Genomic DNA, 15,575 nt, shown 5'->3' with positions numbered 1-15,575 from the left:
CTTCGTTATTTCGTTTAATATGTTGTGGGTCTCGCACTATCAAAGTTACTCGCATTATCAAAGTTACCCCGTTTTACGGGGTCAATGATGCCATGGATTAGTAACTACGGTACTCACTTTTAGGTTCTGCAGCCAGAATTTCCTCTTCAGTTTGCCCGCCTGCTGTTCGAATTGTGAGGCTCCCTGCTGCAGGGCGTCGGCTCGGTCGTCTAGTTCCGATAGTTTCTGATCTCGCTCCAGCACTTTCTCCACATTCGTTTTCATGATGTCCACAACCTGTCGACGGTGGCGGGGAGGGGGAAATTTAATTGGTGAATTCATATAATCTATAGACGTCGATGGCCCATAATGATAAAATAATAAATATCTCCAATTTATTCATTTGGACCCTCAAAAGCTACTGTTAAAATTTGAATGGAATACGTTAACTCTAAAATGGGGCTGAACAAACTTGATGTTTTTTGTTTCTTTACGAATTTTCACTGTAGCTTATGGGGTGAACATATTTGGGGGTTGAATAGAAGGTTTTTGTAGCTTGATCATTATAGGCCACCCTAGTGTAGATCCTTGCGTTGCGTTGCGTTTGCGAAAACTTACCTCATCTACCTGTGCCTGCGTCTGCTGCAGTCGCTTCTGTGCTGCGATCTGCTGAGGCGTTCGTGGTCCACCGACAATTCCATCCGCTCCAGGTTCTCCTCCCGCTGCGCCCGGTGCAAGTCCGTCTGGAGCTGACCTGTAGGATGGTCGAAGTCCCGGCCATAAAGATGGATAGAAAATCGAAATTTGAAGGAAAAAATCGTAAAAAGCATTAGTTTCTGATCGATGAAATCCCTTTAGATATTGCAGAACAAAGGAAATTTCATAACTAGGAACGCAACGGCGTGTAATCGTATATCATATGTGATCAGCTATATCAACTAGAACTTATAAATTCATTTGAACAAATTTGATGATTAATTAGTAAAAAAATAATAACCTGTGGTTGTTGTTTCCGCCTTACTGTTTCGTGGGTTGAATGGTAGCAAGTTGCAACCCACATGCTACCATTTGATTAGCAACTCGTAAATGTATTTCTTGCCTTCTCCCATGTCTAAAACATGAATCTGTTTTAGGGGGCGATGCTGCTGATTGTATGAACTCACAGTCAGTGATAAATATGTATATAGCAGAAAGGAGGCAGTGCATCACCTCGTCAACATTATCAATTGCCTCCTACGGGGCTACACGATTTCTCCTCGGTAACGTGTGGGAGTTGTAAACTGAGATAACACACGTGGCTTGTGTCAACATATGTGTGGGAGAGGAATCTGATGGAAATGGAATTCGTTGGAATGTATCTTTTTTCGAACAACAAAAATAAATATGCAACGATTTCTCAAGCCACGCTGCTGCTATCTGTAAGATTTGACGCGGTTAAGGGGACACGGGAGACCGTGTTATTTTTCCTATCTTTCGTCTCACTCTAACAATAATCATCAAAACTTTGTGGAAGCAAATCTCGAGTTTTAGTGAACCGATGAAGCTGAAAATTTATCGGGTTGTGCACTACATATATAGAATCATAGTGATACATTTTTGTGTCGATATATGGAGTAGTTCTTGGGATTTGCTTCTTGAAATGGATAGAGTGATTATGATGACGTCCCGTGCGGCCTTAAGCTTTCGTTGATTATCGAATGATTTGTTCGTAGGTAGAAATCTATTGGAAATAGCGAGTGACCATGCGTCTCCATTACTTGCACCATCATCATGATCATCGCATGGATACTTACTTGTTATTTTATTTGATAAAGTGAACACAGTTTTTATCCATAAATTGTCCCTCTAGGGAATCGTATACTACATACATATGTACGTAGACCAATTTTTGGGCACGCAAACTCCCCTCCCCAGTACTGGGAACAGTAATTGTAGTTTAATTTCGCGAACCACACTTAGCTCTCCTAGGCTAGGGGTCCTAGCAATTGTAATTTGAAAGCGTAAACATCGGGCTCTCCTGGATTAATACTTTCTGGACTAATCGTACACTTCATGTTAGTTATCAGTACTCCAAGTCTGACAGACTTCCTGTAAAAGCTCGCGTTTCTCGAGGCAACATTCTGGAACCAATATTCTGCAATATTTTTACATCTGACTTACTTGAGTTCCCTCAGGGAAATCTTGGTTTGCGGTTGACACAGGCCTACACGCAAAAGGACGAAGCCTGCATGCCATTTGTAGTAGATTGCAAAAAAGGTTAGATATATTTTCTTTATACTTTTAAAAATGGAAAATTTCTCCTAATGCTTCCTAAACTCAACTTATAATATTCTCTCTCATAAACGAACGAGTTGTACATTACAACAAACGAGTTGCGTACAACATTGCAACTTTGTGAAAGGCTACAAGAGCAATATCGAGAGGCGTTCATCATTGTTATGTAATGATTTATTACGCAACTCGAAATAGTTGCGCAATGAATAGGCGTTGCGTAACATTAATTACGCAACTGATTTCAATTGCGTAATGATTATTACCATACTACCTAACCCAGTGCAGGAAAGTAGGCCGTTTCATGACAGATTGACGTAATGAGAAACAGCCTATTACGATGAGAAATTGCAAAATCAATCATTACGCAAAAAACTTCTACAGATTATGTAATTTCTTCTGTTCGACGGTAAAATCACCTAAAAATACTGTTGGAAAGCTTGAAAACAGTAGAATTTATCAGTGTACTTAACTCAAAACCGACCGAAATGTCACGTACACCCCTTTGCGTCTCGAACTGGTTCAAACCAACAACATCGATTATGTTGGATCGTTAAAATTCTGCTTCGTTACTCCTTTGACTGCTTAAGATCTGAGAGAGACTCGCGAAGAGCAAAAATATCAACGTCATATGCAGCCCAGATTCCACTGTCACGAAACGTAAAATGCAGCCCACCGTTTTTATGGCTGAAAAAGTGAAAAGTATTGTATTCAAAATGAACTGTTATTAAAAACCACAGTCGACGGAGCAGTTTTTTGCAAAGTTGCTGATAAATCTAAACACAGGATTAGTTATTTCTTATGTCTGCTACGTTTGCTGGCATGAAATTTAACTCAAAAGGCTATTTATGATTCGGTGTGATGCAAGCGCAATCATTTGCTGCTGAGAGGTTCATGTGAGGGTTTGAACGACTTGCGCATGATTGGTATAAACACAAGGTGGAATAAGAAAAAACAAAACTCAGCAATCACATAAAAAGAAGACCGTCTTCGTGAGTCTCGTCTCAGCTTAAGATTAAGGTAACATAAAGGCCAATAATGGGGAGGCTGTGGGGCCGTACTCCATGACCGATATCAAAAATCAAAATCAACTGTTAGTTACTGAGGCTATTTTTTTTTTTTTGATTTCAAGGATTCAGTTTTCAAAATCAAATATCTGGCAAAAATCATTCAGGGATTTCAAGTAATCTGCCGAAAATTGTTTCAAAAATTCATCAGAACTCTAACAAGGATTTTAGCATAAAATTACCAGTAGTCTCAAAATAAATCCATTCAGGAAGGGTGATTAATGGATTCGTCAAGAGATTTCTTTAGATATACCGTAATACGGGGGCAAAATGATAGCTATTTCACAACTTTTTGTTATGCTGTCGTTTGGAATTCAAAAATTGTTAAAATAATTTCAACAAAATCAGTACTTCATTGACTTTATCAGTTTATGTAATCGATTTCTCATGAAACAACATGTACCGTAAAATGGAGTATCTTTGATAATGTGAGTAACTTTGATAGTGCGTTACCCACCACATACTAAACGAAATATCATAATTTCTGTTAATCGGTTAAGCGAAACGAATGCAAAACTGACGAATATTAGTATGACACTTCATGTAACAGTTGTTTTCATTTGAGGCTTCATATACGAAGATCAAAAATTTATACGATTTTAGCATTTTTGACACGCCTACAAACAATCTGTTCTACGATCATTATTTGATGTAGTTATAGCTGGTCCCTTATCTTTGACAACCTAGTTATCATAGAACTTGAATATGATCTCAAATCTCTTAGCGAAAGTATTTTTAAAAACAGGGACTATTTTTGTAATCTAAGTCAGAAATTTCCATATAACGTTAAACGCCTAGAGGTATGCAACGCCCTATAAATGTTATGTACCGTAATTTCGGATGACATTGATCATTTTTCACGGTTTTTCTAGTCTGTTTTCTATAATGTTAACAATGCCAAACAACTAAATGCAGGAAAACAAGTACGAAGGTGAGCCGCATCGACTCATGTACCGAAATTTTCTAACAAATGTCATTTTAGTGTTAACAAATAACAATTTTTTTTTAGGAAATCAATGATATCTAACAGAAATTCAATTATTTCAATCATATTAGCTAATTGGTACGAGTTTTAGTGATGAAATCTGCTTTGGGGATATATCTCAAGCATCCTCACAAACTTTCAGATATATACCATGTTCAAATCCTTGCTTAGAAATAGAAGTTCATAGGTGTTTGTCAATACTGCACCGTGCATGATTTTTAAATTTTACATTATTTTCATAGTAATAAACATTCTTTAACGCAAAAAACTTTACACCACACAATTCGACAATAGTTACGACAAACAACGTTCATTTAATGCAGATTACATTGATATTTGTGCTCCATTACGAATAAATAAAATCGTGTGATACGATTTCAATTTCACCCTTCTGATCAATTACACCCGACTTTACTTTCATTCAATTTAGTTCGCTTTATACCGTGATGCATCATTACCCGGACACTTAAGTAACGCCGAAAGTTCAAACGCTGTTTTGAACATGTTTCTATCACATCTAGTATAAGTTTTATTGTTTTCCGCACAGGTATACTTCAAAACTTTGTATCATGAATAACAATTGTAGTAAAATATATATTTATAACATGTAAAACGTTAATTTAATGAAGCATGTCGTGTTCTTAAATCCGGACACATGCATCAAAATGCCGGATGCTTTTGAATCGAAATCCGGACAGATGCGTTTTGGGTTGAAAATATACATGAAAAACAATAAAAGGCACTATACTCTATCTCCAATATAATAAAATAACGAGCATAAATATACTAATTAATATAGGAGAGGTCAAAACTTTGAATAAAATTACAATTGTTTCACCTGCACTCCTTGTCGACAACCTGCATTTGATGTTCAGAGAAAAGATCCTCAATATTAACATTTTTCTTGCGTAAACCCGTTCTCCGCCGACAAATTACATTCTTAGTTTTATAATTATACAGTTTCACAACAATTCACATCAAAACATTTCCAAACATACTAAATATTAGGTTTTTTACGATATGTCCGGGTTAACGATCAGTTGCCTACAAATCCAGACAGCGTTTGAGGCATCCTGTTTTCTCACTACAAATGATTATTTGAGCGGTTCCATTTGAATTCGAATGTCGGTTTACTTTTTTATTTTTTGATTTAGCTGAAATTTGGCATAGAGTAAGGTGGGGCAAAAGTTCGACCTTAGTGGTATCATCAAAGTTTCCAGGAAAACAATAGCAGTTAAAACAAAACAAATACCATACAGTGAACCTTCAACATATTGGCTATAATTTTGCTGAACAAACTTGTGTCAAAATATTTACCTTTTTTTAGTTATAGCAGTTTCAAAACTGATTGTCTTATTCGAATTTTTGCCCCACCGGTGGGGCAAGAGTTCGAATCTAGTGTGGGCCAAAAGTTCACTGGCTAAAACACAAAATATCGATCCTTTTATGACAGGCATACTTTACACCAGCCGTAAACTTAAGTTTGACGAAAAATACACACTAAATTTTCATCAAAAAATTGCCCAAAACCGGCTTGATTGTAATATACTCAAAAATAGCAGTTTTTCGCAAAACAAAGTGAAAATGTAAAAGTTTGGTGGCAGTTTTCACACGATCAGACAAATTTAACTAAATTTGAAGGTAATATGTGGATTTTAGGCAATTTGCAAATGTTTCCGTGATTTTATACATGGGTCGAACTTTTGTCCCGCTGATTCGAACTTTTGCCCCACTATGGGCCAAACATTGTTTTCAAACATTTATGCAAAAACTAATACACCTCAAAGCAACCTTATGATAGGCCTAGAAACGCCCTTACATAAAATATTGAAAAAGATTTTATCTTCAATTGGTTCCATGCAACAAAAGTTTAACCAAAAATTACAATATTCACGTCGAAAAACAACAAATAGCCATAACTTTTTCAAATCTCAATCGATGTTTATGATATTTGGATTGAAAGTCTCTTACTTGAATAGCATTCGAACCACCATGACATTTATAAGATTTATTTTTAATTGAGCTAGAAATCTCAAAAAGAAACTCTTACCCCACTCGAACTTTTGCCCCACTTTACTCTATGCTTTCTTTATACCCAAAAATGCCTATTTGCATCATCGGTTCGCCATTTTTACCCTAGCGTTACTTTTGAGAAGGGCCTAAGAAAAAAAGTCTTAACAATTTTCAAAAAAATAAAACTCAGATACTATTTGTCTGATCGGTTTGGTGTCTTCCGCAAAGTTTTAGGTTATTGTTGGAACTATCTGGAAAAAATATACACAGTAAAAAAAATTTGTCATAACTTTTTTGTCCATGATTTCTCCATCTTGACTCACTGTGCAAAAGACTTCATTTTTTTTTCTACTTTAACATATAACAAAATAAAAAAAAAAATCAAAAATACAATTTTTGAGAAAATTGATTTGTAAGCTTTATTTTCGATATATAAAAAATTACAACATTTGTTTTTACAGTGTATATTTTTTCCAGATAGTCCCAACAATAACCTAAAACTTTGCGGAAGACTCCAAACTGATCGGGCAAACCGTTTCTAAGTTATATTGTAATGACCGAAAATTGAACATTATATCATAATTTTGTATTAAAATCGCTGTATCTTTAAAACGGTAAAAGTTAGCCTGATTTTTCTGTATACCTTTTTTGTTGTAAATTTTGCGTCTTCCATAAAATCGAGTTGAAAAATATTTAAAAAGTTTATTATGACCATTTTCAAAAATTCACCTTTTTCAAAAAATCATAACTTTTTTGTCCATGATTTCTCCATCTTGACCAACTGTGCAAAAGACTCTATTTTTTGTCTACTTTAAAATATAAAAAAATAAAAAAATCAAGAAAACGATTTTTTTTAAAGCTTTATTTTCGATATATAAAAAATTACAACATTTTTTTTACAGTGTATATTTTTTTCCAGATAGTCCCAACAATAACCTAAAACTTTGCGGAAGGCACCAAACTGATCGGACAAACCGTTTCTAAGTTATAATTTTTTGAAAATTATTAAGGATTTTTTTTCTTAGGCCCTTCTCAAAAGTAAGGCTAGAGTAAAAATGGCGAGCCGATGATGCAAAAAGGCATTTTTGGGCATAAAGAAAGCATGTGCAAAATTTCATCCAAATCAAAAAATATAAAAATGAAATTTGGGAGAAAAAGTCGTCATTTTCTGTGGAACCGCTCATTTGCACAAATTGTACTCTCTCTTTGCTGCACACACTTGAAAACTATTATTCCACACACTTCACAGCAGTGTTGTGAAAAACTCAATTTCTCACAACTCACGCTTGAGATTTTTCATGCGTGAGTTGTCAATCACGCAACTCAGCAGTCAAAAAATCACGGATGAGTTGGCTCACCTTTTTGACTCATTGTCTCGTATTTCCACAGTTTACTCACACACGGCAATAATTTCTTGTTAGTCTGGTAAAATCATAGTAATCCTTTCTAACGTAATCAACAATATTCGGGTTTCACGAGTTTTGGCCGGGTTTTGCGACTGAATCATTTTTTACGGTTTGAGTTGATTAAGTTGATTTTGCATCAAAATCTCAAGCGTGAGATCTGCGAAGCAGATCTCTAATGAGTTTGCTCTCTCGGGAGAGCGAATTGATTGACATTTGAGTGCGAGTCTATCAACACTGCTTCACAGATACGCAAAGCACTAAAATTGTATAATTTTGTAACTTCATTTTAACTCGAAAGTGGCAGACGTTCTGGCCAAAAAATTCACTAAGAGATTTGATTATCTGGAGGAATGACGCTCAACTTGTGTCGCCTAATTGTTTTTATTTATAATAATTCGTTACAAAGGATTACTAGATGAAATAATGAATTAACGTGACCAGACATATTTAAAGCTACGAATAAAAATTTTAAACCTATATTTAATATTTGATTTCATATTAAATTAAATAATTACAATCAGAATGTCCGGATTTTGGTACCGTCCGGATTTTGATTTTTTTTTTTTTTTTTTTTATTTCTTTATTAACGAGAATTTTAACTTATAAGCTAGTTCTTCTCTTAGATTTTGATTTACCACGGTACTTGGTTATCAAAGTAGCTCCAAAACAGAAAACTAATTTTCGATTACATGGAACATTATACAGTAATACCTCGATATAACGTAACTCTATTTTTATTTTCGTTACGTTATATCGAAGCAGAATATTAAAGAAATGTATTCAGAAAAAATCTTTGGAGGAATCATTCAAGACTCGGCGAAACTATAAAAGAAATTCATAAATGAGATCTTTCAGAAATCCTGAAAAAAGAAAATGTTGAGCAGTCCATGAACATGACTAGCAGGCAATTATGGAACTTCAAGAATTATGTTATAACGAACTCGTGGTAAAACTCCTAAAGCATTTTTTTTTTTTGTAATTTCTATACATTCTTCTTCTTTCTGGCGTTACGTCCCCGCTGGGATAGAGCCTGCTTCTCAGCTTAGTGTTCTTATGAGCACTTCCACAGTTATTAACTGAGAGCTTACTATGCCAAGGCCATTTTTGCATGCGTATATCGTGTGGCAGGTACGAAGATACTCTATGCCCTGGGAAGTCGAGAAAATTTCCAACCCGAAAAGATCCTCGACCGGTGGGATTCGAACCCACGACCCTCAGCTTGGTCTTGCTGAATAGCTGCGCGTTTACCGCTACGGCTATCTGGGCCCCCAATTTCTATACATAATTGTAGAATAAATGTCCAAGAATTCCTTAATTTTTTTTTCAGAATTCATGAAGAAATAACTAGAAAACTTCATTAAAAACAAGAACTTTCATCCATGCAAATGTTTTTGAACGAATACGTGGTTGAATTATCGGCAGTATTCTAGGAGAATTTTCTGGGGGATCTGGAGAACTTGCTCAGTTTTTAGGCGAATCCCTGAATATATTTCTGCAATAAAAAAAAACATAGAAAAATTTCTAGACTTATCGTCTTTGGGATGGTACACAAATTATGTCACGCTAAATTTCAACTTTTTTGACCCCCTCCCCCCCCTTTGTCACGTTTTTTGTATGAGTCTTCCAGAAATTTTGTAAGGCTTGTCACGCTTGGCTTGACCACCTCCCCCCCCCCTTGGAGCGTGACGTAATTTGTGCATGATCCCTTTAAGAATTACTTGAAGAAACCAATGAAAAAGAATCATTGGGAACTTCCTTATCATAATAAATATTTGGAGATATTACCTTATATCCTCGAGAAATTACTTGGTGATTTTTTTGTACAAAGGCACAGTAGAATTCATTGAAATGTTAAAAAATAAACATTCGATAAATTCAAAATACTCTTACTAACTCAACTATTAGAGGAATATCTGAAATCGCTTAAAAAATCTGTTGAAATCCCTGGCATCATTTCTGAAGAAAATCTTAGAAGTTTTTAAACCTGAATATCAGGAGAATTAATTTCTGGAATATACAGGGGATAGGCAAAATGAGATTGGCAAAATTTTGCCCAAATTCAAATGCCTATAACTTTTTGAAAAATTGATGAAGTTGGATGCATCTGGAAGCATTCGATGGCAAATTTGGTCTAGTTTTAGGAACTCGCTTGGCCATGCATATTGGCCACCGGACACCGGAGATGTTCCGGAATTTCCGAGGTCATGTTCAAATGTCATTATGTCTGTCGCTTGCAATATTGTGAGGTGTGGCGTTCTATATATGTTAACATTCTTCCAAGAAACTAGATCCAATTGAAGATTGAATGCAGGTGGACGCATTAAGACTCATTGGAAATCCTCCGAGATACGGCCATTTCCATAAAACTTGTTCCGGAAAATACGATCAGCCACGTTTTTGTTTCCAGGGCACTTGGAACCTACTAAAGATTGGTCAGAGCATCTAATGGTTCTGAATATTTTCCCGGAAGCATCATCTAAAAATTTGATGCCCACTTAGATACAGTTCCGGTTGATATATACATGATTGCAAACAAAAACGTGGCTGATCGTATTTTCCGGAACAAGTTCTACGGAAATGGCCGTAGCTCTTTATTTGAAACCTTCAAGTAGACATTGATCAGATGAAGTTAAATATCTAGGGCTCATGCTAGATAAGAATTTAACTTTCAAAAATCACATTGAGGGCAAATGTAATAAATATGTAAAATGTTTCTATCCACTTATTAATAGAAAATCAAAACTTTGTCTTGAGAACGAGCTTTTGATATTCAAACAAATTTTCAGGACAGCCATGTTGTATGCTGTACCAATATGGACTAGCTGTTGTAATACCAGGAAGAAAGCTCTGCAGAGAATTCAAAATAAAATTTTGAAAATGATTCTGAGGCTTCCTCCCTGGTATAGTACTAATGAGTTACATAGAATATCCAATGTTGGAACACTGAATTCGTATAACGAACAGTTTAAGACTGTTTCACAACTGGAAAATGCCTCTGTTGGGATGATTGACCTGCCTATGTTGGGATGATCTCATCCTACAGCTATAGCTAGTCCATTCAGCAAAGGTAATCAAACAGAGATGTGACCTGGTGGAACGATAAGCTGGCAAGATCCAGGCGATTGTTCAATAGAGAAAAGATAACTTCAGATGGGGTTGAATACAGAAAATCACTAACTGAACACAACAGAGAATCAAGGCACGCCAAATGTAAGAACTGGAGACATTTGGCGAGTATTTGAAAACATCAACAACGCTCCTGCAGCTGAAAGGATTCGCAAAGTCCTTTCAAAAGACCATTCAAATGATCTCTGGCTTAGCTCGACCGTACCAAGCTACGACGTCAAGATCACCAGTCGAGATCAGGTCGATCTAAAAATGGAAACTTCAATGCTCACCAGCAAACGAACTTTACTTATATCGCAGACAGACGTTCAAGTTAGACTCAGCAACTTGTGTAAAAACATGGCCGTCACAAATCGCCAAATGGCTATAAGCGTTCCGCCACCGCACAGTGCTTCGTCCCTTGGACAAAAGTCAAAAAATCAACTTTCATATTCGAAATAATCAAGTAGGCCATGATGTTGACATATGTTTTGAGCGTGTAATACAGATACTAGAAAGTTCGTGCGCTTATCAAAACAAACCAAAACACCACGTGTTGACAAGTTGTTTCATCGTTATATATAATTCATTGTTTTTGTGTCAATCAAATCCCTTTTTAATTCGCTTTATTCCCATACTAATCACATTTTCAAAGCGAAAGCCGTTAAGGATCGTGTTGAAACTAGTAAGTAGGAGTCATTCCGTTTAATTTTCTGTGATATATTTTAAAATTTGTAGAAAAAGATGCTTCTGAACAATGAGCTCTTTAATACAGAAGAAAATTAAAACTCCTATCTTCTTCTAGCCCATACAAAAAAGTACCTCGAAGTACCTTTCTGAAATCCACTTTAAAATAAAATTTGAAATATTTTTCAAATTCTGAAAGTGATTCCAGCTGCATATGTTTGCCGATTGTATGTCATTTTATGATTTTTAGGTTATGCTGCCACAATCATCAATAAAGATTGTTTCAAGCAATGGTATTCTGCCAATCCACGTATTCGAAAAAATCATCTTGTGGATTTCATGTACGGTTGTTATCTCACTGATTCTTTCTCCCAGATATTTGAAAACAAGCTGAATACGTTTAGTAAATTTAATTGCTGCAAAATACACCAAAAATGGGCTAAATATAGAAGATCATACGATATTTTGGTGAAGCAAAACTCCGATTGATTAGCAAAGCCAGTTTTGCTTCCGCGCAAACAGAAAATTGACGATGCAGAGTTTTCCAATTCGGCTGTAAAGGCTGGCATGGGAAGGCCTTTCATACCTTTTAATGAATGTTCATGAAAAACCTAAATATATCTTATCAAAAATAATGAACCTGGAGGGCTCGCGTTCGTAGCCTATGTATCAAATTGTTTCTAATAATCACGACATTTCAACTTTCCTTATAGAAAAGAAGATAATAATTCGATATGTATGTATTTGGATGATTTATAGTTGGTAAATGAATTGTATTGCTAATAAAAATAAATTTTATATAACCTTTTATATTGGGTTTGATTTTAGTCGTTGGAATAATCCGTGCTTTAATATGTTTATAAAAATTTGGTTATTGAGACATTTTTACATTTACGCATACCTCATACATCGTTTATGCAAACGACTCAAGTACTTTATCATGCGTTTTTATTTTAAACATTTATTCAAAATCGAGCACTGTTCTATGGTGTCAAATGTAAAACGTGGCGTATAAGCCACTTATGCCATTACTGATGTAATATGTGTCATTCATGCCAATAATGACATTTTTGTGTATAACGACTTTCTCCTCAACTTCGTAGGGCAAAACCGCATAAAACATCCAGTTCTGACTTTTGTCCCCAAGTGCCATACGTTCGAAGCACTGTGCACCGCCCCGATCACACTTCGTTGACTGCATGATATACAAATGCTCCTACAGCCGAAATGCTCAACGCTTTGAACGATGCACATTTATTCCAGCTGGTTGAGTGATGTTCCCTGTTGGATCTAATTTCTCGTGTAAAAAGTTAATAAGGGATGGTACACAAATTATGTCACGCTAAATTTCAACTCTTTTAAATCCCTCCTCCCCTCTTTGTCACGTTTTTTGTATGAGTCCTTCGAAAATTTTGTAAGGCTTGCCACGCTTGGCTTGACTCACTCCCCGCCTTGGAGCGTGACGTAATTTGTTCATGACCCCTAAAGCCCATTGTAATTTTTATAACATGTTGGCATTTAATTTATTTACAGATTTATGCTGGTATAAGTGCCCTTGATGATCGTTAATCATTTAATTTAATTGGCGTGAAAGTGTCACAATTGTGCAAATCATTTTTAAAGTGACTGTATTGATATTTTTGTTTAGTGGGTGGTGGACTGGGTGGAAAGCAAGAAGTCGAAGCCACGTGGTTTTACGAACTGTCACTGTACTGTGGAAATTTGCTCCCTAGGTGGCACCACGGTAGAATTTTCACAAGAAATTTGAATAAATTTGTTCTTGCTTAAACGTCTGTCTGCGCATATATACAAATATTATATTTTTTCATACACTTGGAGAGAACCACTGCAAAATGAACTAACAACTTCTTCTAAATATTACAATCCCTTTGATACAGAGACTGCTTTAAAGTTAAGCATTTTATGTCCTCTTTCACAGGTATCAACTGAGGGCTGTGGCATTGAAGCGTCCGTTGTCTAGTGTTAAGTTACAGTCTGTGCAGCTAAATGGGTGAAGACGGTGTCCATGTCTTTAATGATGAAACATTTTCAAGTAGCGTGAATTGTTTTATTTTCGGGAACTTTTTCCTTCGTCATGGCTGGGTTTCTAAAGCCTACTGGACTCAGAATTTGCATCAATGCTTCTAGCATATAAGCGTTATATTATATTACTGATTGGTCAAACGAAGAATGTACCGTGCTGCATCGAATTGCCGGTTGCTTCGAAAGGTGGACACCGGCCTTTTTCAAGGTGTTTTTTGACTAAAATAGCTACGTGTGTTTTTGGCTAGAATCCATTGAGGGCCGGTGTCAGGGATTCGAAGCGTCCGAGAAATTCGAATGAACATGGTACCGTCGTGCGGGGTGACATTGATCCATAAGGGTGACTTTGCACAGTTCGAACGAAACGTGTAAATTTCTGAGTCATATAATGCACATAATTGGAGCGTGGAATATCAAGGATATTTACATGATATGTCATGTAAACTTCAATTATATGTCATGTAATCCAACAGGATTCTAAGTGATTACATGACATTTTTACATGATTCCAGACTTAAATTTACATGACGTCAGGTTTACATTTCATAAATGATTTTTACATGACGTGTAATCTTCATTATTTTTAACAGTGTGGGCCAAGATTTTTACAGCAAACTAAAAACAGAATAATGAAAACAATGTGGCAAGCTTCAAGAATACGTTTTAAATAGCCACTGGATGGTCATGGATTAGTTTTTTGCCTCCCGTACAAGTCAAGAGATTCATCGAAAAGGGCGGTCAAAGTCACCCCTTGGGACCAATGTCACCAATGTCATGTTGGCAGTAATGCAGGAACAAGGCACTAGTAAGAACATGGAATGTTATTGGCAGAAGTGGAAGTAGTATAACTATACTGCTGTGAATCGCAAGTCAGTCCCATCTGTAAAAAGTAGGCATTGAGAAAATGGGTCGTGAAGTTTCTTAACTAGTTTTCCATACACATATTCAAAAAATCCCTGAGGGTTGGAACATGTACAAATATTAATGAAACTTTCACAATTTGCTTTTTACTACAATATCTTTCCGATAAAAATATAGAGATGATCAAAACACGGTTCATTGTTGTGTTACACTGTATGAAAATCTGTAGTGAGACTGATATGCGATTACTTTTCATTATGTGACAATTTGACTTGCTATTTTTTCCTAATTTTTCCGAACAAATCATTTTATCTCATTGGTGCAGCTGAAAGAGCATTGAAAAATATGTTGAAAACTGAGTTCAACTCAATTTTGACGAAAATGCAGATGGGACTGACTTGCGATTCACGGCAGTATAGTTTCTTAAATAAAAAAAACTCGAAGAAGCATACAAAATATGCTCAAATGTTACAATTCATGCGGCTATCCGATGGGGATGAGATTATTTAGCAGATTGTTCTAAAGTTTTTGAAAGGTGGAAGCAGCAGTGCGACGAACAGTTAAATGGCATCTTGGGCACAAACAATGGGTTTAGAGACTGTGTAGGAATTGCCTACATCGGAGCAGCAATGGTAGTATGTAAAATCAATCAGTCTACTATTTTGAATGAGGTTAAGGATGTTTTTCAACAACTCAAGTACGACAAAGCAGGTAGAATAACATCAACGGACAATTTTCACCGATGATGCAGACAAATCTGAATTCCTGATATTCCCATCTCCAAAGATTCAATTTGCAGTAGATATACTTATATAGCCTCCCCTGGTTAAAACTGCTTCGAATCCTGCAGTCACTGGCCAGTGCAAGTGACAACAATGCCAACAACAACAAGCTAGTGTGTAACGATGTGATAACGGGAATAGATCGATCTGCGATAGGATCTGCGCATGTCCTTCCATGCTCTCACTCTCTATGGTGGTATTCCTTCCAAAGCACCGTGTATTGCACGATACAACAGAGCTACTTGGCATGCTTACCGCACCAAGAAAAGGCTCTGTAGGTATGTTGAAGCACTCTTACTGAACCGAACCAATAAATTTCTCAGTCGACAGTCGTGGATACAGGAGCAGCAGCAAAAGTGTGCTACTGCTTGTGCTA

The 15,575-nt window shown here is 36.2% G+C and overlaps 1 protein-coding gene across 6 annotated transcripts in view; it reads right to left on the bottom strand.

The window, feature by feature from the left end:
* LOC110675820 (vesicle-associated membrane protein 2) overlaps window positions 1-15,575 on the bottom strand; it is a 65,046-nt gene that overhangs the window by 19,957 nt on the left and 29,514 nt on the right. For all 6 annotated transcript variants that reach the window (XR_002499823.1, XR_002499824.1, XM_021841676.1 and 3 more), the window contains 2 exons: window positions 598-733; window positions 118-276 (listed from right to left, as the gene is read on the bottom strand). Coding sequence is in view for 4 of the 6 variants with exons in the window: in XM_021841676.1 (XP_021697368.1) it covers window positions 118-276; window positions 598-733 (295 nt within the window). In the remaining 2 variants the exon portion in view is untranslated. The remainder of the gene's footprint in view (window positions 1-117; window positions 277-597; window positions 734-15,575) is intronic.

This window comes from Aedes aegypti, chromosome 2, assembly GCF_002204515.2.
Source record: "Aedes aegypti strain LVP_AGWG chromosome 2, AaegL5.0 Primary Assembly, whole genome shotgun sequence".
Taxonomy (NCBI): Eukaryota; Metazoa; Arthropoda; class Insecta; order Diptera; family Culicidae; genus Aedes; species Aedes aegypti.
Note: the sequence above shows the minus strand (reverse complement) of the source record. Positions and strands in the feature narration are given on the sequence as shown.